General features: G+C 37.6%; 2 protein-coding genes across 3 annotated transcripts; one reads left to right on the top strand and one right to left on the bottom strand.

Annotated features, from left to right (window-relative positions):
- The first annotated feature begins 259 nt into the window (after positions 1-259).
- On the top strand, positions 260-21,138 carry LOC121331199 (epsin-2-like). Of its 2 annotated transcripts, none has more exons than XM_041278424.1 (8): positions 260-886; positions 5,352-5,464; positions 6,075-6,170; positions 7,001-7,148; positions 13,148-13,303; positions 14,136-14,231; positions 15,892-16,116; positions 16,634-21,138. In XM_041278424.1, exons 1-8 carry the CDS (start codon positions 316-318, stop codon positions 16,984-16,986), a joined length of 1,758 nt encoding a protein of 585 aa, XP_041134358.1. In that variant the 5' UTR covers positions 260-315; the 3' UTR covers positions 16,987-21,138. The 2 variants fall into 2 exon arrangements, with proteins under 2 accessions (XP_041134358.1, XP_041134357.1); XM_041278423.1 differs by having other exon boundaries at positions 7,001-7,157.
- b9d1 (B9 protein domain 1) lies at positions 17,428-24,897 on the bottom strand. Its single transcript, XM_041278425.1, has 7 exons — positions 24,748-24,897; positions 24,393-24,461; positions 23,736-23,847; positions 23,434-23,530; positions 23,134-23,196; positions 21,885-21,952; positions 17,428-21,621 (listed from the first exon to the last, which is right to left on the bottom strand). The coding sequence occupies exons 1-7, from the start codon at positions 24,805-24,807 to the stop codon at positions 21,476-21,478; spliced, it is 615 nt and encodes a 204-aa protein (XP_041134359.1). The 5' UTR covers positions 24,808-24,897; the 3' UTR covers positions 17,428-21,475.
- Between the last annotated feature and the right edge of the window lie 310 nt (positions 24,898-25,207).

The raw sequence follows: 25,207 nt of genomic DNA, 5'->3' as shown, positions 1-25,207 counted from the left end.
TGTTGTACAGTGTCATGCAAAAACAAGCTAAATGTTCTTTGTTTCTGTTTCAGATAATGGTCGACCCTACTGTGTAGGATCCCCTGGCTGGGTGGAAATGGTTTTAACAGAAGACAGTCAAGAGAGCTTGGAAGTACAGATTTCAGCTGGATTACCTTTTTAAAAAAATACCCTTGAACACTTGTAAGCAATTAAGAAAAATAAGTTGTACACTACTATTTACCCATAAAAAAAAAAAAAAAAAAAAAATACAACACACCCCCCCCCCCCACCCCACCCCCCCCAAAATGCAGTCATCAGTCAATTCGGCGACAGATGAAAAATGTTGTGAAAAATTACTCTGAGGCGGAGATCAGAGTGCGGGAGGCCACTTCCAATGACCCCTGGGGGCCATCCAGTTCGCTCATGACGGCAATCGCTGACCTTACATACAACGTGGTGGCCTTCTCGGAGATTATGAGCATGATCTGGAAGCGACTCAACGATCACGGCAAGAACTGGAGACATGTGTACAAAGCTCTGACTCTTCTGGACTACCTGATCAAGACGGGCTCGGAGAGGGTGGCTCAGCAGTGCAAGGAGAACATCTTTGCCATACAGACACTCAAGGACTTTCAGTACATTGACCGCGATGGCAAGGACCAGGGCATCAATGTGCGGGAGAAGTCCAAGCAGCTGGTGTCTCTGCTGAAAGATGACGAGCGGCTGAAAGGGGAGAGGTCTCAAGCACTGAAGACGAAGGAGCGCATGGCTCAGGTGACCACTGCCGTTGGCAGTAACAACCAGTTGTCATTCGGGCGTGGGTCTAGTCAGCCCAACCTCTCCACAAGCTACTCCGAACAGGAGTATGGCAAGTCTGGAGGCTCGCCTGCTTCATATCATGGCTGTAAGTAAAACACAAGAGTTTCAGAGAATAAATAATGCTCATCATTTTCAACACAGGGTGGTTGTGGTGTTTTGGGGGGGGGGGGTAGGTAGTGTCTAGTGGATATACTGTAGCTTGAACAGCTGTCTACAGTGTATGGGAAGGTAAAAGGCTGATGTTTACTGACCACATCCTCCCTTTGTGCACAATAATAAATGTGTCTTCTAATACTTTCCTTGTGGTCTGTATGCTCGTTAAGACCTTGGTGCAATTGGCTGGGCAGATCACTTTATTTTAAAATGTATTGGAAGCTGAATTTGTGATTCTTCTCAGTCTGATACCCTAGCAGCAAAGCATTACCAGAATAGACAATAAAGCCTGTATTACCAGCCGTTTTTAAATGTGTTTTTAAAACAAACAAATCAAACCTTGAAACAAATGTTTTTTGCTGTCGTCTTTTGTGTCTTCAGTGACATCAGAATGTAAAATTATTAACAGGCTGTTTGCCAGGAATACAAGCCTGTTGTCCCTCTAAGGATCCAAGGCGACACGCTTTTTAAAAAAATGTATTTATTTATTTATTATACATCGAATACACGGAGGGGTGTACTTACAAAGGATTTTCAAAACTGATTCGCTAGTAGGATGGGACCAGCAAATCAGATGCTAGTTAACGCGAGTTGGAAAAGAACACCACGCCCACTACTTGTCTTTAGCAGAAATACAGTAAATAGCAAAGCAAGGCGTTCGGTGCAGTTTAGTTGATAAACTTAAATAATGTTATTAACTATGGGTGTTTCAATTAGTATATGTCTCTGCAGTGCTTTGGGGGGATGTATTGTGAAGCTGACGAGAAGTGGATAGACATTTGCAAAAATCTAAAGTGGTTGTTTTGCTTTATTAACCTTTTGTTTATCCAGGAAGTCCCCATTAAGAATGGAATGTTTTACAAGTGAGACCTGAAGCTGGTAGTCAAAGATACAATCATGCAAAACTTCAGAGATAACATATTAACATTAAAATATGATTTAAATAAAAAAAAAAAAAAAAAAAAAAAAAAAATATATATATATAATATATATATATATATATAGATATATATATATATATATATATATATATATATATATTATAATGAAAAAATAAAATGAATGAAATAATTTCACTGTTTGGTTACAATTGTACAGAATTAGAAGTAGCGACATGGAGAGGGGGGGGTAATTCTGGTTTTTGTACTGCAGCTGTGTGGCAGGAAGCCCTTCACTAATCTGTGATCAGATCCCTAGCCCACTGTCAACTGTCAGGAAGCCAAGACCCTTTTGTATTCTGTACAGTTGCTTGTGAAATGTGGTGCATGACTAAGAAGTTATTTCAGCCTAATGACTGACTACTGCTTTTTAGAATTTTGTAATACAAATAGCATCCTGTATTCCCCCACCTCAACTGCAAATTTAATGATTCACAATATCTACATATGTTTTGAATACATTCAGGTTTGTACCTGATCATAAATGGGGTCTATTTCCCTTGATCTCTTCAGCAGTTCTGTTTAGGTATGTAGCTCTTTCATGATCAGCCAGTATCATGTGATGCTGCAGTTGGCTGGGTTTCCTTTGTGAAATAGCACATACTTGCAGTTAAGAGTGGATAGGGTTGGAGGTACCCAACGAATTGCCCATTAAAGTCATTGCTGACAGTGGTACATGGAGTATGGGGTGAGTAATATGATCAGAAGCTTGTGGTTCAAATCCCAGCAGTGTCGAGTTTCCAGTCTTCACTGGATATCCATATGGAGCACTATGACCCCTACAGGCCAGATATCAAAGCAAAGACTATTCAGTGATTAGAGTAATCTGAACCCAGTTAACCTACATTACTTGAGATACAATATAAGAGGCATCAATAATATTTCCTCAATAATGTGATTTTGTTTATAAAAAATATGTGGCGTTAATGGATTCTTTTTTACCTTTTTTGTGTACTTGCTGAAGAAATGTACTTTATGTTCTTACTCCTGCTACTGCTGTTAGAACATGTTGGAAATACAGAGTTCACTGATAGGACAAGGAAGTGGACACACACAGCAGCAGGCTTCTAGAGGATTGAGGCTGAGGTGTACTATAGATTAGTGTAGAGGTATCTGTTTTTATTACTGATTTAGAACTACAGTAAATCTGAGATCTACGTATTACTTTAGATACACACTTCTTATTTGTTAATTTAGCAGACGCCTTTATCCAAGAAGACTTGCAGAGTCTTGGGTGTGTGAACTATGCATCAACAACTACAGCTGCTGCTAAATATCGATGATTGTACTGCCCACATACATATTTCTTTCATCCATCCCACCCTGGACGTGATTATTTTAGTATGATTGCTGTTAAGTAAAAGCTTGTGCACAACAATTGATGCGAGGGATAACTACGCCTTGGTAGCGTCAGGAGAATAAAAAAAACATGAAGACCCCGCTATAGGTCAAGCTGATCGTTACTCCGAAGTTGCTTTTATCATCATTGATCGTTTCTTTAATTTGTTAACATTATTGAATATTGTTAAATATTCATTATGTAACAGTTTATTTTGAAACTCCAAGGAAGCGCAGACTATATACAGTCATATTTTTTCAATGTGCACAAATTTACAGGCTGTTTGCCAGGAATACAAGCCTGTTGTCCCTCTAAGGATCCAAGGCGACACGCTTTTTAAAAAAAATTATTTATTTATTTATTATACATCGAATACACGGAGGGGTGTACTTACAAAGCATTTTCAAAACTGATTCGCTAGTAGGATGGGACCAGCAAATCAGATGCTAGTTAACGCGAGTTGGAAAAGAAGAACACGCCCACTACTTGTCTTTAGCAGAAATACAGTAAATAGCAAAGCAAGGCGTTCGGTGCAGTTTAGTTGATAAACTTAAATAATGTTATTAACTATGGATGTTTCAAAATGTAATTATTGAATTGATTATCCAGTATTTATATCGATGTATGTAATGAGGAATGGAATAATCGATTTTCAATTTCATTGTAGCAGCCCTAATGAGTGGCATTATTAATCTGTTTTAATGAAAGAATTGTTTGTCTCCTCTAAGGAAAATGTAAATGGGGAATTTTGTCTTCACTCTGTTAGGATCACGATTACAGTGATCTGGATTGCCTGTATTGTACCATTTAGCCGTCTTGATGTGTTATTTTATTCCTGATACTGCCGCAATAATCCCTCAGATGAGGTGTATTTTAAATGTAAAGCAAAAAAATAAATTCCTGTGATGTGTAACTGAACCCTTGGGGCTTGGCCCTTGGTTTTACACACGGCAAGAAAGAGGTCCTGCTTGAATGAGGAACTGGTTTGTGGCTGATTTCTTTGCACTGTAGTTAGCTTGTCTGTGAGAACATGGCAGTGCATATATCATGAGGACTGCAAATACACCAGACAGCTGTTTTTGTGGAGTAGGAATAATCCTAGTGAAGCAAAGTGCAGCCTGCAGGTGTTTGGCTTGTTCAGCACATTGCCTTTATGCAGGGTGTTCCATTACTGTTCAGAACCTTAGGTACTTTAACTGCAGTGGGTAACACTGTTGTAGAGCATGACTGGCATATTGGTGGCCTTCAGAGGAAAGGGCATGGACGAGGGATAGTAATCAACAGTGTCCTGCATAGCAAGTCTCCTTCTGCAGTTTAGCCATTCCTCATCGGATGGCCGAAGATATCAAAATGAGCTTGCTCAACCAACTCAGATTTCAATGCTATTTGTCACTTTAAGAAATACATAAATAGGCACACATTTTCCAGATGTTGTATAGTTTCTGCTATAGCCTACAGTATTTTTAACTTTATTAAAAACAGATGATATACCTTGGTACTGAGAGTAGTCCATTGACGGTATGTATTCAGTGCACAGAGGTGGTGATGGTAATGCTGGTATTTCCTCACGTGATTCTGCTGGTCTACAATAACTGTACTAACAATGTAATGTCATTCACTGTTCTACTGATAAGCATGTTGTTGAACTGTAAAAAGCTTTCTGTTTGTTGATTGTGCCAGTTCTAATCTCTGAACTTTGATTCTCAGTTTCTAGTCTCTACTGTGTGTAATGGTCTGTTTGAGAGTCTCTCTAGGCTGCAGCTTCTGAATCTAAAGTAATCGGCACTCGGTATGTCTTGTTTTAAGATGGACTCTTTGCCAGTAAAGTATAAGTTAGGTTGATTCTAAAAATTTAGCTTTTCACTAAAAAGTTGTGAATGGCCTTATGCCGCCTTATTTGTAGTTTAGACCACTTCCTAAGTGCTGATCTTCTCACTGTCCAGACTGTCTTCCTCAAAACCCAAGATGATCAGGCCTTTAACTGCTCTTCAGCCAAAGACCATGCTGGAACTTGATTCCACCCAATCCAACGCAGAGGCACAAGCATCCCTGACAACACATGACCACCGTGACAAATTACACAAGGACCTCAAGTCATTTTATCCAAATTGTTTTTTCAGCTACATCGCCACATGCGTCCTCTGAGCTGGAGCAGGCCCGGCCACAGACCAGCGGGGAGGAGGAGCTCCAGTTACAGCTGGCCTTGGCAATGAGCAGAGAAGCAGCAGAACAGGTAGAAGTATCAACGGTTACACTTGTTAAGCCTCCCCAATGAGGGAATGCTTATGTGAATCACTAGCTTTTCCTTGTCCGTTGCTGCAAAACTAACTCTAGGAGTTTTGGTTTTAAGGTATTTTGTACAGTAGGTATTGCTTATGGTATTAATAGGTGAACAAACCACCTTCAAAATGAGATATGTTTTTACCCTACATAAAGATGTGTTGATTATATGTGGCGATATTGAAAAAAATATATAATAATGTCCAACTAGTAGCCATGTATATGACCAATTAAATGACATGCTGTACATTATCTTGGTACAGCCAAAGGGTATTACACTTAGTGTAAATAATATTTTTCCAAAACCCTTTATATTCCTGCCTTTACCCTTTACAAGAACCCTTTGTCGTCTCCTTGAACAATAGATGCAAAAGTTGTATTTACCTGTGAAATGTAACCCTATCCAGTAAATTTTTCTTCACACCCTTATGTGCCCCCCCCCCCCTTACTAATATGACAACTTAGAGATACTGTTAGTTAGACCTGAAGAGTTATGTAGTTTGAGTATGACAGTGGCCAGTGCAGAGCATCGTTCTGATACAGTATCGCTGTTGATGTTTTAGGAAGACCGGGTGCGTCGAGGGGATGATTTGAGGCTGCAGATGGCTCTCGAGGAGAGTCGCAGAAACAGCCTGAAAACGTCCAAGAAGAAGAAAGAGGTACATGTCAACATCTGACTTGTTCTGCCTCTGTGGGAGTGTAATTATTTATACATGGCATCGAGATTCAGCATCTTCTTTACAGGAACGCCCTGTTACCAACAGAGGGTATGGTTATACATTTAAAATACGTAGCAACAGTTTAACCAGTCTAAATGACCAGTATATTTGAGAATATGAACCTTGAATTTCTACACTAACTGTTTTGAGTAACCTTCACTCAAGTAGATCAACAAAGTAAGCAACGCTGTGGTCTGAGTTTTTTAATTTTACATGCTGATAACCTTTTTATAAATTATTTGGAAGCCTGGAGGTGCCAAGGTACTACATGTTCCCTTGTAAAGCAGACTGGACATTTTTCCCATAGAAATATATAGCTTGGTTATTTTTGGCTCAACCTCTGCTCTCTGCTTTTCTATCCCGAATTTCTATTTCTTGGGGGAGTTCATTTGAATGTGTTGTTTTTGGCCAAAAAATCTTGTAACACAGCCAGGTTTGAAACTCATCTCATTAGTAAAATGTCATGCACAGCCAAATCAACAGATTCACTGCCTGCTGTGTGTCAGTTAATGCATTGTGAAACCAATTCAAATAGGCGCCGATATATTTTCTTACAACCTAATATTCTTCCTTATGGTTAATGTTACATTGAAAACTCAATTTACTGCAATGTAAGCATACCTATATATTAATATATATATATATATATATATATATATATATATATATATATATATATATTTATATTTATATATATATATTATATATTTTTAATAAAACGCATTTGTGTAGCAGGAGTATTTTAAAAATGCTGCTTCTCATCCCCACAGCCTCCGTTGATGAACCTGATGGATGCCTTGCCCACGACCCCTGCCACCCCAAAGTCTGAGCCCTGGGGTGCTCCTGTTGCAGCAGAGAAGCCGGACCCCTGGGGAGGAGGAGCTGCAGCGGCTGCCCCTGACCCCTGGCAGTCCTGTGGTGAGATTCGTGAGTGGTGATTCTGTTACAAAACCCATTTCTTCTGCTTTTACAGGGAGACCGACTCCATTTCAAAGCTCAAGGTACACGCCAATCAAATTATAGATGTGTTTAATATCCAATTTATGCTCAACCATTTTGGCAAAACATCAGTGAAGAGTTTGCGTATGAAGAGCTATCTGTACATCCCGTAAAACTTTAAATAAACACCCCGGTGTTTATTTTCAGTATTTGCCAGTAGCCCTGGCGCCTATTTGAGACTCTGCATTTTGTTATGTAAGGTCACTAGCATCTGCAAATACTACAGATCCAATCATGAAAAGGCTGCCTGCACACAACCTTATAAAAACGACATAAATAAATGACAGCATTCCAGCAAGTCATTAGAAGTTGTGTTACTGGGTAATAACAGTTTGTATTGTATACCCCCAAGTATAAAGTATCTAGCTATCTCTCTAGCTATCATTTGTATATATTGGTAAACAAGGATATGCAAAACATTGGAAAATGAACAAGTAGAAGTAGTAATCTTGGTTTTAAAATAAATAAAATATAATACATTTAGAAAATATTAATAAAAGCATTAAGTATTATCTTTATTAACAGATTTATTTTTTACCTTCAAAAAGTGTACATTGGTAAGCATGGACAATCGATGGAAAATTAACCAGCAATGAATCTTCATTGCAAAACAACTGCGTGAAATACTGTGTTAATACAAAAAAAAATGCAACCCTGTAAATATTGAAAAATAAGTTCATATTGTGGGCCCACAACACGCTCAGTGCTCCAGACTGTTTTTAAGATTAACAGTAAAATCAATACAAGTACCAGTTTTATCACAAAATCAAAGCAAAAGTGACTAATTTGTTTTTATAATGTGTACATTGATAAATAAGAACGCTGGAAAAGGAGCAAAATGCGAACATTCATTGCAAGACTCAAATGCATGAAATACTGTTAATACAAAAAAAAAAACAAAGCAAGCACGTGCACATATGCTAAAAGGCAACCCTGTTAATATCAGAAAACAAGTTTGTATTTGTAAAACTATATGCATTATGTGTACATTTTAAAATAAATTAAATTCAGTTTTCTTATCATTCATCCTGAGCCTCAAGGTCTCTTCATCGCTGTTGAAAAACAACAAAAACAGCCGTGTGTGTATTGACCGGAACATTCAGTATGACGAGCATTATATTATTATTCATAACCCAGCGTTAAAAGAGACCCAGCGTCTGTTTACCATATTTCCTAGCAGCCCCTGTGCTGATTTATTTTTATGGTAGATTGACTTTAAATCTCCGTCCCAGAGTTTGGAAGCCTGTGTAATTTTTGATAGCAGGTTTTACAAAATAATTAGCGTGGATAATAACTGCGCAGAAGTGATCCAGAGGTTATCTCACAGTTTTTTATAGAATGTGGTGTTCAAAAATGCAGTAGCTTTTATTTTTCATGGTATATTATATAGTTTGTTTCCTGTAAATCTGCAAAGTCTGCTGTAGGAATACTTTTTCACTTCACTGCTCTGTTTAGACAGAGCAGTACATTTTCCAAGGTGAACATCTGTGATATCTAAATATATACATCTACTGGCTCAACAAATTCAGGGAAGAGTCCTGGTCTGGTCTTTTAAGTTCTGCAGAGATATGTTGGAAAACTGGGAGTGCTGCATTTCTATGTAAACCACAGAGCTTGTACAGGTAGGCAATCAACAGCATCGTTCCAGGTTTCTCAGAAAAGGAAAGAAAAGAAACAAAGAACAGGTTGCTCAGGTTTATTTAGATGTGTTTTGGGAGTTAACCCTTGTGTATAATTAAAACAAATGCCTCCACTTGATGGTTAGTGGTGTACCAGTACTTTGGAGGGGAGGGATTACACAGGACTTTGGTTTATTAAAGTACAGTTAGAAACAATTATTCCATTAATATTTAAAGCAGATGATGGGGGGCGGGGGTGCCCTTTTATTGTGTGTTTTAAAAAAAAAAAAAAAAAAGTAATCCGTTTATTGAAATATGTGATAAGCTTTTCTTATTCAATTGTAAGCTAATTTGGTATAAGAAATCACAATTTGGTTACTTGGATTAACCCTTTGCGGTCCTATGTCGGACCAGGTCTGACATTTACAATTTTCCCTTTCCTTTTCCCTGGCCAGCATCAGCAAAAAAACGTAAAGCACAGGTCACTAATCGTTTTTTCCCTTGGAGAAAACCTTTCAATGGCTGAGTAAGACCGAAAAAAAAGTGCGTATCTGATAGCCCCTTACACCACAGAGATAACACGGCCATAAACAAAGGATATAGCTGCATCTGCATCGAGCAGAAGCAGATTCTGCATGCTTCAATATCACAGACATTTGCAGAGCTTTTTGAGATGTTATAGTAATAAAATAATGACTTGGATCGCATTATTGAGGAGCTTGGTCATAAAACGAGTGATCAGGAGAGGATTTATCAGTATGCATGTCTATAAAGAGGTATGTGAAAAATGCAATGAACAAGGGGTGGGGCTTGGCTGGAGATACAGTACTGATTGTCCTTTTTGCAATTCAATGCCTTTTAAACCTGTTTTACTCTGAAAGAAAATATAAACAGAGTGTGTGAAAATAAATTGGACCTGACGCACCTGACAAGCGCTGAATAAATGGACCGCAAAGGTTTAATACAGTACTTCATATAGCACAATCAACATTTATCAATCAATCATTCTTTATTTTATACTGCGCGTTTCATAGTGGACCACCATCACAAAGCGTTTTACAAGATGCAGTAACAAGAAAATCTGTAATACTTTTAATACTTACAATAGAGAGAAATGCATAGTACATGCTGTACAGTAAAAAAAATACATTAAATACAGTGGAAAGTGCTTAATACTTGATAGTAGCATAATACATGAAATAGTACATTAAATACAGTGGAAATTACATAATACTTGAAATAGTAGCAGTAACACAGCATCTAACAGCAGATAGCAGGCTTAAAGAGCACGGAAAGCAAGAGAGAACAGGTGGGTCTTGAGGGTTGATTTAGCTATGAAGCGAAACGAGCGTTCTCCAAGTGTGGTGCACTTTTGTTTGGGGATAACAAGCAGGCCAGAGTTGGAGGACCTCAGCTTGCGGGTCAGCAGGTTGAGGAGGTACTCCAGACCTGTGTGATGAAGGGCATTGTAGGTGAGGAAGAGAAAATAATCCTGAACTTTACAGGTAGCCAGTGTACCTGGGCAAGATGGATGTTGATTTGATCACGTTTTTTACATTTGGTAAGGATCCTGGCAGTGACATTCTGAACTAGCTGCAGTCGGTTTATGGTGCGTGCTGGGAGACCACCATATAGAGAGTTGCAGTATTCGAGTCAAGAGGAGACAAATGCATGAGAAAATATCTCCTCGTCAGGGAGGGTAAGGTAGGGACGGACTTTAGAGATGTTTCGAAGATGGTAGAAGGAAGATTTGACCATGGAGGAGATGTGGGCATCAAAGCAGAAGTTGCGGTCAAGAAGTACACCAAGGCTTCATATTGCGGGGGAAGGCAGCAGCAGACAGTTTTCTAAGGTTCAGGGCAGCTATATTGAGATTCTTAAGTTGAGTTTTAGATCCTACTAGAAGGTGTGCAGATTTGCTAGTGTTCATCTGAAGAAAATTTGCAGACATCCAGGCCTCGATGTCTTGAATTCAAGCTGAGACAGACCATGACAGAGGGGCTTCCAGGGTCGAGTTTTAAGTAGATCTGTGTGTTGTCAGCATAGGAATGAATCATGAGGCTATGTTGGTGGATGAGGTGACCCAAGGGAAGCATGTAAATATTGAAGAGAAGAGGCTCAAGAACAGATCCTTGGGGGACACCGCACGTGACTAGGTTTGCAGCGCCACTGCGTCCAGCATAGAAAACAGATTGCATGCGTCTGGATAGGTAAGAGGACATCCATGAGAGACAGGTTTGAGATTCCAGCATACTTCTGAAGGTGGACAAGAAGAATGCCATGATCTGTGGTGTCAAAAGTGGCTGTTAGTTCAAGGAGGACAAGCACAGAGGGAGCATCAGCATTGAGCAGGAGATCATTCGCAATCCGGAGAGGAGCAGAGCAGTTTCAGTACTGTGATGCGGCCGGAAACCAGACTAGAGATTCAAGCAGATTTTTATTCGTGAGATGTTTCATCAGCTGACTGGCTACAGCCCTTTCAAGAGTTTTTGAAAGAAAAGGGACGGAAATTAGATAAGTCAGCCAGGTCGAGGGAGGATTTTTTGAGTACTGGCGTAACTCCGGCAAGCTTAAGGGCAACAGGAACCAAGTCTAGGGACAGGTTGAGAGTGTGCATAATGGAATGAGCAAGATCAGAACCACAGAGACTGACAAGGTTAGTTGGCCAGGGGTCCAGGGGACACGTGACAGTAGTTGATTTCGACAGTAAGCCGGACACATCAGCAATGGAGAGATGGTGGTCAAGTAATAAACTGGGTTTGTGGTGGGAGAGCGTAGAATAGATTTTGTTCTGAAAGAAAGAGGTGAAATCATGACCGGTAAGAGAGCAGGATGAACAGGAGATGGATCTGTCAGTGGCTGGATGTAAAATTTGGTCAATGGTCTTAAAGAGAGCATTGGGTTTACCGTGTCCCATAGTTATAATTTCAGAGAAGTATTTCACTCTGGCCGTGGCAAGTGCATGCCTGTAGCTCGCGAGATGGTCGGTCCAGATCTCTGTGAACCGTTAGTCCAGACGACCTCCACTTGAGCTCAAGCTTGCCGCAGGCAAACTTAAGCACTCGAAGGTCGAGGGTGTACCATGGGCAGTTTTGATCTTTCTTGACGGTTTGGTTGTAAGCGGGGCAACAGTGTCGATGATATGAGTAAGGGTGGCGTTGTAGAGGGGTGATGAGCAGATCCAACGTGAGAGTGGAGACGTTGACAGATTGCGAGAGTCCAAGACAGTCTACAATCATGTTGAAGTTGGTCACTAGTGGGGAGGAAGGCAAGTCAACATGAATGTTGAAGTCACCTAGGAGTAGGGTTTTGTCAGGAGGAGTGCGGATGAGGGAGAGGAATTCTGAAAACTGCAATAAAAGCAGAGTTGCTCTTAGGTGGACAGTAGATAAGAAGGGTGAGGGACATTGGAGAGGGGAGCCATTGGGAGGGATTTGGAAAAGGTCCTCGCTGTACCTGTCCTCGCTCAGACTGCCCTTGGACCTGTGGCCCTTAGGCGGCTGGCGCTTAGAACAGCTGCCGTTCTAAGACACTGATTGTCAATTTATACTAACCTGTAGGCCTGGAGCCGTATACTTTACACATGTTTCTAATCGGCCTCACAATGCAACACAACCCAGCACACAAAGGAAATCAAAATTATTGTTTTTAACTGCAGTCTGGTTTACCTTAGCAATCAACGATTTAAACTGTTAAATTAACTGTAATTCACTTACCTATTTCAATGTTTTTTACCAGCAGCTGGAAACACATGCGTCTCTGCAGTTACACTAACAAAAAAGCATCAACTGCACATTTGAATGCCTATTAAATATATTTAATAAACTGGACTTTTAATGTGTTTTTTTTTAACCACATGATAGAATGGCATACTGCTTTTTATTATTATTGGTGTAGATGCAAAAAAACATTTTGGGAGTATTTTTTATTTTTTTTTGTATCATTCTTCCTCACCTCATTAAAGTTCTGCTGTGATTAATCCTGCTACAGGCCGGTCCTGCAGTGTCTTCTCCGATGGGCAGTGATGCTGCACTTTGTGGCTCTGCTTCCTATTTTGGAGTAATTGAAGACCCTTGCTTGTATGAGGTCCTGTGCAGTGAGGTACAGCATCAGCTGCACAAACAGCATTCCTTATGCTGGAAGTATGATGTACTGACAGCGTAGTGGCAAATGGGTCTAAAGTCATGGAGTGAACTGTATTTGACCTTGTTGCAGTGGAAATATGGCATGCAGTTGATCTAGGAATTTCTTTTTACATGTTTTTTTTTTTTAATATTGGATATATTTTTTATGTTACAGGTTCTAAAGCACCATCTGCTGATCCATGGGGTGCAACATCAAACACAGCATCTCCTCTTAAAAGTGTTGATCCTTGGGCTCAGAGCTCAGCACCCAAGTCTTCTGGAGATCCCTGGGCTTCTGGGCCAGGTAGCAGACGTACTGCTTCATCTGCAGGTGAGTTAAATACCTGTTGACTTGAACAATGTGAAATAATGTTAATGGTTTTGCAGCAGCCTCTGACTCCTATCTTTCCTTGTTTACTGAAGAACAACAAATACAAATTCAAAAGCCTTTCAGTTCAGTCTTGGGTTTCAAAGGACTACTAATAAAAAGCCCAAATAAATATTCCAGATAAATGGAGCCACCTGTACGTCGCACTTTAAACATATTTATCTAGATAACTAACCAATTGGGATAAAACTTGGTTACAACATTACTACATTATTTGTGGTATGTGGGGCTGGGGTATTGCCTGTTTTACACCATTCAGAATGTTTCCATACAAAATATCTGGTCAATTTGGGACTTGTGTGTGTGTGTATATATATAAAAAAAGAAAAAAAAACAAAAAGCACTCATAGGTGCTTCATTGTTTCATTTTGCTTGTAACTAATCTACAGTTCCCAGATGGGTAATAGAATCTACTGAATTACAGTATGTACTTTAAAATGTTACACAGCACAGACACTACTATGTAAGTGGTGGCGTTGCTTATTGTTCTTTATTGCATTCTGAAGCTATTTTCACATTGCAGGGTATGCCGTATACAGTGAAGCTACAATTATAGTAATTACATGAAGTAAGCTTTCTCTTTATTTTGCAATCGGTAAATATGAACATTTATTTGACACTAATATCACTGCAATTATTTGTATTAGTGCAAAATTGGCCATTACTGAAGCTTATTTTACAGCTCTACATGATTTTATTCCTGTCTACACTCACTTATTTAAATACTTCAGCGTATAATATTACTTTAATAATGACCATTCTTATTTTGATGCAGGCAATGCCAACTTTGATCCTTTCAGCACACTGAATGGTACCGCAACAGATGACTTTTCTGATTTTGACAGCCTTCGGACTTCTTCCTCAAAGCAAAGTAAGTGTGTGTGTTACAGTCCAAATATTTATACATACCATTTAAAATTAAACAGTAACTCATCCAAATATAAATGAACAAATATGAGGTTGTGGCAGAGTGAAATACGGTAGCTTCCGTGCAAAACCAACTCTGCTACCGTACTAGATTTAATAAAAAATGTAGGCAACGCTATAGTGATCAATTCTACATTAGTTCTACTGTTAAACTTTTTTTTATTCAAAAGCAAATAATTGAGAAGTTGTTCCTCGTTACACTGGAAATTATATTGACGTTGCCAGTGGCTGATGTTTTACTAAACTAACTTATTTAATTGGTCACCAGACGATGTTTCTAGGTTATTCCATCTAGCAAATATCTGTATTGTACAACAAAGGCAACCTCTTATGCAGGCAATAGGTGTACTTTCTGGTCAATTGCTGCATTTGAGGAAAAAGGTCTTACCCATGCCATTCCACTTCTTACTCGCTCATTTACAGATGGCAAATTGGGACTGCATGCATCCTTGCTCACACATGCGTTTCAAGTCGCCTGAACAGACTGGAAAAATGTATTAACCATAACCTAAAGAGCAGCAAAATATAAAAATAAGAATAATTAAAAAGCCAACCCCACTCCCACCTCCAGCTGCTGCTGATAATTTGGGTGCTTGGGAGAGTGTAGGGTCATCTTACAAGTGGCCTTTTTATTTTTATCAAGAGAGAATTTGGAGTTGATTCTTAGATACTGTGGCTTTGTAGGGAATAGTTCTGGTATGGATTTCGTGAAGATTTGGCGTACCATTATTTCTAAGCATAAAATACAGTTGTAAGTTTATACAGATTACAGACGATCCTCGACTTACGACACACTGCTCTTGCGACTGTTTTTACATTATTACCCTGCTTCGACTTCACAACATCGATCCGGCATTTACGACACGGCGAGACCTGAGCCGTGCGTCATGTGCGCACGCTCAGTGTCCGAACTGCGGTACCTGCCGTGGTCGCCCTGACTTAGTCTAGCAGGTTTTTTTTTTTTTTTTAATGCATGTAACTTTTTTTTAAATTTATTTGCCATTAACAATGTCTGATAAGAGCAATCGACTCAAAACGAAACCTAAGCTGTGAGCTCTGTCACATGATGAGGGGCTTATTTCCTGCTTGGAGTACCACGTACACACACTGAACACATTGTTGGAAAGCCCTGAGTCTGTACTTTTAAACAAGCCAGGTATGTGCCTGAGTAATATGCACGTAATCACCAGGCTGAGTGTAAAGAGTTATTTGCATGAGTACAATATAACTGGTCATTTTTTTGTAAAACTATATTATCTGGCTGAAGAGTCAGGAACGTAATCCCAATTTATAACATTGTTCCTATGGGAAAATGTGCTTTGACTTTCAGGAACCAATTGTGTCGTAAGTGCGAGGACAGCCTGTACAGTACTTTTTTTGCATTGGATATGTTTAGGATTAGAGTTTTTAAAAATGTGTACATTTTTGGGTCCCCTCACTGGAAAAATTGGAAAATGTAAACATTTCTTGCATTGAACCAAAATGTTTTTTTTTTTTTTTGTAACCAATATACCCAGCATTATTTTCTTATGGAGCCTGGTGATCGTTCAGTGAAGATTACAGTGCAAGTTTTTTTTTTTTTTTTTTTTTTTTTTGCTTTTAAGGTAATTCTGGTGGAAGTTCTACACTGCCCTCAAGACCCAGAGGTTCCGGCAGTCCAGACTTGTTCGATTCCCAGCAGAACAGTTATGCTTCTCTTAATCAGAGCAGCACTGCTCGAAAAACCCCTGAGACTTTCCTTGGTCCTAATGCAGCCCTGGTCAACCTGGACTCGCTCATATCCAAGCCACTGCAGCAGGCAACTGTCTCGAACCCTTTCTTAGCTCCAGGTATGTGTTAAAAGGCCTGGTTAGGCAGCATTAACTTATTTTTTCCTTATAAAAGACCCCTTCTCTTCCATGTACAAATGTTGTCCTGCTTGACATGTGATTTACATTTTGATCTATACTTGATCTATATGAAGATTTAATGTTAAAAAATTGCTTTTTTCTAAATATAAGTTTCTGTGCTCAGAAGTGCATTTCTTTTTTGTTAACTTTTGTTCGGGGGGGTGGGGGGTGGGATCTTGAGGTTGGTTGGCCAAACACGCATAATGAAGCACTAATTTTCTACAGAAGTCTATAGCCTTAATAATTAAGACAAAGTAGTAATCTCTGAATGGTACATTACCATCAAAGAGGTTCCGCTGAGGTAGAATCCCATTTTAGTTTAATATCTTAGAGGTATTTTTATACTAAACATATGTCATCTTATTGTCCTCTAATATAACTTGGTATGTGAGTGAAAAAAAAAAAAAGTGTGTGTGTGTGTTTCTTTTATAGCTTTTTTATAAATTTATTTTAATAGGAGGTACGGCTCCAGCTCCAACTCTAGCCCCAGCTCCAATCAACCCTTTCCAGATAAACCAACCGCAGCCTCCGACATTAAACCAGATGCGAGCAAGCCCCATGATGGGCATCATTCCTCAAGGCTTCAGCACCATGCCCTCTCTGAGCATGGAGCCCATGCCCATCTCTGCCATGGCACCGCCTGTATCAACGAGCATGGTCCCAGTGCCGGGCATGGCAGCCATCGCACCAATGGGCAGAATGGTTCCTGGAGTAGGCATGGGGAGATCAGTGCCCCAGCCACTTATCAGTACAGGGATTCCTTCATCCTCTGCCCAGGCAACTAGTACGACTAACCCTTTCCTGTTGTGAAGAAGGTACTGTGACGATCTTCAACAAACTCATCAGTCCCCATCAAAGACAAAAACCTCTGTAGTTTACAGTTTAGTGGTCTGTTGTGTTATGAGACTGGTTTTGTGGAGTGTTTTTTAAAAAAAAAAATATACATATATAAATTACATTTAGATTTGCTGGCAGAAGATCCCGTCGGCCCTTGGAGGTAGAAAACCTGCAGTGATATATCGAATTTTTTTGGGGGACATTCATTCAGAAACTTGGTAATTGCTGTGTGTGTAAGTGTGCTTTCCTGGTACCCTTAGATATATGTCGGCTCCACAAAAACCAGTATAGTATTCACTAAGGAACCCTCTAACACTTAGCTTTCATTTCTTCGAAGGTTTAAAAGTAAGGAATCCTGCTCCCTTTGTTTTAAGCAAGGCATTCACTTAATCTAATTCCTTTTAGAAGGTAATGTGTTTTTTTTTAATCATGTACGCATAGTCTTGTCATAAGTAGACACCTCATCTTTAATACTTATGACAAGTCTGTATATGTAAAAATAAGTATAATCTGAGTTTTTAGCATTTTATTGCTTGAGGTTCTACGTAGTTTTCACACAGTTGTCTTTTAAACTCCATTAGTAAAGTCCATAGCTAATGAAAAACAAGTGAAAAGACTGTTCTTTATAAACTGTGTGTATCAGTACCAGGTATAAATTGTTTAGTGGCATGGTCTGCACTGTTACTGTTAGGATGTTGGAGATTCCAGGTTTTAATGATTTGGAATCAAAATAAATGGTGGTTAACAGTAATAACTGTTTAAAGCAAAATGTAGTAGTGACTTTAAAAACTTATTATTTTTTTTTTTTCTAATAGTTATTTGTTAAATCTGCCATTTTGTTTTAGAATATAGTCTGCAAAATGATGTTTAATTGGGTAAACATTAAAGTAATCCAGATTTATAGTAAAATATATACCGGTTTATCTTGTACTCTCTTGCACAACAATTTTTGTATGTGGAACTCCATACTGCAGTTTTATATAGACCTAATTAGCCTTTTTAGATTTTATTATTGCTTAGTTTTATAGACTTTTCGTGTCATGCCATCAGAATGAAATATGAAAAATCCTTAATGGTTGCTGTAACTTATAAAGTAATGTATTCATTTTTTATAAAGGAACAAAGGGAATTTGGAAACAAAATGTCTTTTAACACTAAAAAGGCCTAGTCTTTATACCTGCCGATTTTCTCATGTTTTATTGTAATTGCATCACCGACTGTATTTATATCCAGGTTTGACACACTATTTAATTGATGGTTTTAATTATATTGCTTTAATCCTTTATTTGTTGATGCTAACAGTGACATACCTTATTTGTTTCTAGTCTAAAATGTACCTGCTCAAAGATTGTATGCTCTCCATAAATTGTTCAGAGAAAGACATTTTTTGTTGTCTAGAATATAGTTATGCTGTAATCCATCATACATCACCTATTATAAATGTATATATGCAACATATGTCTATTTACCTGACTCTTTACTAGCAACAAATCAGAGGATGCCAAAATACGACTTGTTTGTGATGTAAATGGTGACTATAATGTAAAGTAGTGATAGGCGTCATTATCGATATTTTGATATGATATTGCTCAATATCGATAATTTCCATATCGTGGGATTTTAAAATGTTTGCTTCATCAATGACTTTTTTGATAAACTTGTGAGCTTTTGGTGAAGTAAACATGGTGTATCAAACTACCAAGCTAAAAATCTGTTTTCTTGAAGTTTTAACAATAATATCAGTTTGCTGTGCTGTAATGGGTTTATTTTTAAGTGGAAGATACATTTTTCAGCATAGCGAAACCAGAAATATCAGCCGCCACACACTCTACAGAGAGATGTACGGAAAGCTTGTAGAGACTTTATCAATAATACTGCTAAAATACTAACGCTCTGTAATCAAGCTTATTTTATATTGAGATACAATAAACTCTATACAAGCCTATCATTGTCAGCCTCGTAAGCAAAGACACATCACACACTAAAGTATAATTAAGCATTTAAAGTAATTGATTGGAATTTAGGTAACAAATGCTATTTGCATTCTGCATTGTTTGAGAGGGAGATCAAATTTTCAGATATTTGCCCACCACTAGTAAAAAGTAGTGACCAAGTAGTTTCCAATCACAGCTTAAAAAAAAAATAATAAAAAAATAAGAAAGCACAGATACACATTTCTAATCACGTTTATAAATTGTTTGGAAGGCTTTTTCTTGGATAAAGCAAACTTTATAGCTCAAAGACTGATGTCAAGAAAACATTTAATCTGTCCTAACTGAAACATGTCTTTTTTTTTTTTTTTTTAAACAGTGCAGAAATTCTACTTGGTAATGAAGTTTAGTGTTGTGCCTTTGCAGTCATTTCATGACTAATTTGGTTTCATGTTTTTAAACTTTATCTGAAGTACAGAACATTTGTGTATGGACTATTTCTATGAGACATTCAGTTACATCAGTGTATCCGTAGAACCTGGAGTTGCATTAAACAGCGTGTTGTGCTTTCTAAATCTTAAAGACCATTACCCAGGGCTGAAAAATTAACTTCAATTGGATATTTTATAGAACTCCTCATTCAGGCACTACTATCAAGGCACATAGTTGCTTTTAGGACTTCACTATGTAAATGTTCAACAAAAACACACAGCAGATTTGATCCACAGGGCATGATGCGTTGCTTAAAAAATCTGGTGAACAGTCTTGTAATGGTATCATTATTTAGTTACTCTAATCTGATGGACACATACCTCTGTGCATGGGCTTACTTTTAGTATTAGGACAAACAATTGAGCAAAAGGCAGTATGTGCAATATATTAACTGATGACTGTTTCTGTACTTTTAGGTAACATAATTTATTTAAAGTAGGTGTAAGATAAATTGCAGAGGATAAACTGATTGGTCATCATAGAAGACTATTCATGACTGTTACCGTGAACAAATGTATAAATATTGAACTGGTAACCTTGAGCTTAGTGTAAATTATGTTGCTTTTAATTTTGGTGGTGGTATTATAAACCAAAACTATTGTCCATTTGAGCTAATGGCTCAACTGTGGACTGCAGTTTGTGCTACGTGTATAGTGTTATACAGCATGAAGATACCATCTAGACGATGTAATGAAACTCAAAGTTGTCAGTGGGTAAATCGGCTGTGGGGAAAAATGTCACAACACTGACAGAACTTTTTAAATTCAAGTATGACACAGATAGTTGTTACAAACTTTTTTTCCCCTTTTTTTTTTTTTTAAATATACAGAAAAATATAATTAAAATAATTTGTGCTGAAACATGGTCAAAACAACAATTATGCAGACTATAAAACATGTACCTACCCATTAGACCTCCATTCCCAGTCTGTGTACAACAGTTCCCTCAACTGGACATAACATGGTAATGTTTAAAGAGAGGCTTAGCAAATTCTAGTTGTATTGAGATGAAGAATTTATTGTACCTTACTGACATTTACTCAGGCATTTTGATTTTCTTTTTTCTTTTTTTATAAAGCTTTAAGATGTATAGTTTTGGATTAGGGTACATTTGATCTGATAAGGATTAAAAGAGTTAACATTATAGACACTGTAGCTTTGAACAATAGGAGATATAATATGAATACCTGAAATTCTTTGATTTGTTACCATTGTAAGGAGAAACATGTACGGAGGGGGGAGAAAAAAACAAGCAAACATCTAGTAATGCAATGTTTTTAACTACATACAATAACTAGCTCTTTGTCATTACTGTCTGTTTGCTGTAACCATTTCTAATGTTTCACGCATACTGTTTCTATGTACTAATGTAGTTATTGTGGAAGGTTAACATTTTCATGGCAAATATGCATAAACATTTATTTTTTCATGTTGTTGTGTCTGTCTATTTACCAAACTGTTTAATATTACTGGGAGCAGGCTGCTTTTTTATGGATTTGTGCTCAACGTGTTGGCATTATTACTGTATAATATAATTTATCATTTGTACTATTGTAACATATTGTTTTGTATCTTATTTCTGTGTAATGGTTTTTGTAGTTAAGTCACATTAGAAAATGCGATTGTTTTAACATCTAAACAGCAGCAAATAAAGGGCCTGTAGCTGCAATGGTTATAAAAATAAATTGCATTGCTTAAACTTGTATGCAGTTTTTTTTTTTTTTTTTTTTTTAAATGCTTTTTTAATTGCAACTATATGAACCCAGGTCTACTGAGATGAAAAGCCAATGCATTGACAATGTGCTACCTTTCCTACACTGATCTGGAAAATGCAGGAATAAACGCACATAAACCAATTCAGATTTTATTTAAATAAAAGTTATTTTAAAAAAGTTATTTACAGCAGAGTGCAACATACAGGTATGCTGTTCACAAGTAGATTTAAAGTACATGTGAATTTGACTGACTATATTACAACACAACATCTTATACAGCTGAAAAAAATTGCATTTCATCAGAGGGAGGCTGTGCAGAATCTAGTTATGTTCTGTACGAAGCATCAGTAACCGTAGACACTGAAGGACTCTGAAGGTCTGCAGTGGTGGTGTCATAACCAAGATTCTTCATGTCTTTTGTGACAACATTGAAAGAAAGAGTAATAAATCCTTGTGAACGTACTCTTGTAACTGAAAAACAAAAACATGTATAGGTCCACACAGATAGTTACATACTTCAAATCTGCTTTAGCTAATGTAAAATACTGGATTTTATGGGTATGCTCTTTAAAATGCAAGCATAAAAAGGGACATACATTTGTTTAAGAGCATTTTACAAAACCAGGGAATTCATTCTAAAAAGGCCAGCTGTGGCTTATCCTGGCGTGGTGTGGGTTGATCAAATAGACAAGTTTGCAAACATTCCTGCAATTACCTTCTTTAGTGTAACCTACCTTCCCTTCCTTCTCCTTGGGCAACAACCTTGGGGTCTGTGAACTCGGGACGTCTTCCCATAAACCAGCTGAGGAAAACCAGAACACAATCTCAGGATGTACGATCAATAAAAGAACAGAACAAAAACATTAATTATTTTTAAAAAATGTAATTTTTTTTTTCTCTGACTGGAAGTTGATTGCCATTTATATAAAATGACAAACTAAATGTTTATCACTGGGTGGACACAATGGGGTAGGCATGGGCAATATCACAATTTGTATTAGATTATATATCAACTAAAGATAGAACACCACAGAAAAGCATTTATCCATTTGAATGTCCAGCACTTGTTAAAGTAAGTGTGATTCACACTAGTGTGTTGTGTTAATTGTAGTCCCGTACTTTACCATAAGATTTAAATTTTAAATAAACTGTTTCGGTATATAAGATTATATATGCGATCTATATATATAATATAGTATATATATATCTCTAAAATTACACATACAGTAGTCAATTATCCGATCTTTGATCAACTGTACACACTTGTAATCACATGATGAATTACATGTGGTGTATTAGCACAAAGCTTCTGCTGCTAGAATGGCTATGAGATTTAGCTGCCAAAAAAAAAAAAAAAAAAGACCAGCAGACTGAGGAAAATGAAAGTTACAGAATTATTTAGACCACCAAAACCATGGAGCATTGTGTGCTTTAAATTGTTGCAGCAAATTAAAACACAGTCACATCGTTCTTTATTTCTCTTCTATCTCGTCAGTAAGGGCTGGAGATTCTGTCTGTTATTTAGCAGCTAAGAACTTTTATTTTATTCATTTCAATTGCATGATATTACAATGCCTTAACAGCAAGTATCAAAGTATAGAAACATTTAACTGCATTATTGAAGTTTAATGATTCCTTAAGTTCTGTAATGTGTCAAAGTTGTACTGAATTGTGTTCTTTGACGAGTTTCAAAGTTTGGTATATGGTACGTTTAATTACAGTATGTAATTACCTTAACTCTAGGTGTTAGTTTTACTGAATTGCATTAATTTAATGATTTGTAAAGCTTTGTATTTTTGTATGCTTAATGTGATAGAATAGGTTACTAGCTATATATCATCAGTAGGTACTTGTGTCCAAGTACTTGTGTATGTTAACTTTATTCTATACATTATTAACGGTACAACAATTGTTATTAATACCCATTTGACTGTAGTCACAGTCTGAACAGGTGTATTATTATCTCATGTCTAGTATGATTACCTTGTGAACTTCTGCAGCATTGAAGAAGATTCAGGAACAAACATTGGAATGGTTCTCTTGTGTCTAAGGGTAAATCAAACAACCAAATATGTTATTTCTTTGTTGATAAAACACACGCGCCTCCTATTCTGCATTATCCAGGTATTCTGATGCACTGGGACAGTACAGACACATCACGGGTCATGTCCAGCAGTTTTCAGAACTGGCTAATAATTTAACACTGCTGGGCAACTTGAAGAAATACAAAATTATGTCATGCATAACTCTTTTCATTACTGATTACAAGATTTTAGTTCTCACCGGCCCGGTGTGAATGGGATGTGTACAGCTCCATACCCTCGAACTACATCATTGCCAAAGACATCAGGGCCGTATACACTAACCACAATCTGGGGCCCTGGAAAAAGTGAAAACAGCATAAACTGTTTCATTAACCAGTTGTATACTTGACAACTAAAATAGTTCCACTCGTTTTTTATGAAAATGCGTGTATGTATTCCTGATGTTTGCAGAGGTTAATTGCATAAAATAGTTTGACAAAAATGTAATGCAATTAGCTGGCATATACTGTATCTTGCAGTAGTACAATATGTGGTACTTACAGCCAAATGGGTTTGTGCTCTTAAAAGAGATGTCAATAGGAAAGTTCCACACAAAGTTTTGCTGGATGTCTCTGCTCTTGGAGGTTATCTGAGATATTCCCTCTTCTAGACCCTAAAACATCAAGCAGCATTAACCTTTAGCAGACCATATAAACGAAAACAAAGCCCAAGTCACTTTTTTATATATATATATATATATATATATATATATATATATATATATATAAAAACTGGTCAACAGGATGTGTATGTCTGGTAATTTTGCACAAAACGCTACAACATCAGATTCTAAGACATTTTCCAAGCACTCCCACCTTTTGCTTCCCTTCACCTCTCCCACATCAACCTCGCCCTAAAACCCTAACCCTTTAGAATCATCTGATGCCCTTTAGACAGTTTCTAGTGGATATTCTTTTGTGCTGCTCCCGGGCTCCGCATGTTTGCACCCTTCTCCGCCACCTTTCTTTCGGGAGCTTGACATGTTTTAATTCATATGCTTCCCTCTAGTGGAAGTTTTCAGTGTTACCTATATAATGAAACGAGCGCAAAAAAGCGGGTTAAAAAGCAATTGATTTTTCGCCTTTACAAATAACAGAAAAAAAGGTAGTGTGTTTGTAAAGAATTAGGTAAAAACAAAAAATCCCCTTCAGTACTTACAGTAGTTGGAGCCCAGTCGTGGCCGTACACAAAGCAATACTTGCAATATAGATCATCAAACTCTGGGAACTAGAACAAAACAAAGAGCAATCCGTGCATTGTTTTAGAATTCTGATTACTCTTAGTCAACACTAATGAGTAAAATATAACTACAGTGAAGACGATAAACTACTACCAGCACTCCCCTGCCACGTTTAGACCCACTGATTCTGCCCATACTGTTTAATTTAGAACAAAACATGATTCTACTTAAATAGAATTTGCTAATTTCTTTAGCAAGAAACGAAGAAAAAATATAGCATACTTTATCAATCAATTTTGATCTACAGTTTTAGTTTATATTTTTGCAACTTACATTTGCACTTTCGATTTGACCATTAACCATAAGAAGAAAAACAGAAGGGTTTGCTGTCATCTTTGCTTTTTACAAAACGGCTTGCAAACTAACTATTAATATTATGTACTTGTTTGCTATGTCGCTATGACTACTTCCTCTGTTGTCAAGTTCCTGCGGCTACCGAAGAGACTCGTCTTTTACGGGTTCACGTTAGGTCCAAACTACAAAGGATGGAAAGCGTTTTGTATTGACGACTTTAGTCTTAATTATTACACAGACCCGCCAAATGAAAAGTGCCTGTACGTAATTCAGTGGAAAAAAAGGGAGTATGTTTATCAGTGCCGTTGTTGTATAAGTACAGGTAAGTTCTCAAAAAGTCAACAGTTTAGAAGCATGTATGTGCTTGCAACGGTAACATCATGGAATACATCACCGCTTGAGCTCTGGAGCGCACATTTTGCAGACACATCAAATAGGC

The sequence above is a fragment of the Polyodon spathula genome, chromosome 18, assembly GCF_017654505.1.
Source record: "Polyodon spathula isolate WHYD16114869_AA chromosome 18, ASM1765450v1, whole genome shotgun sequence".
Lineage (NCBI taxonomy): Eukaryota > Metazoa > Chordata > Actinopteri > Acipenseriformes > Polyodontidae > Polyodon > Polyodon spathula.
The sequence above is the reverse complement of the archived record's forward strand: the minus strand, read 5'-3'. Positions and strand labels throughout refer to the sequence as shown.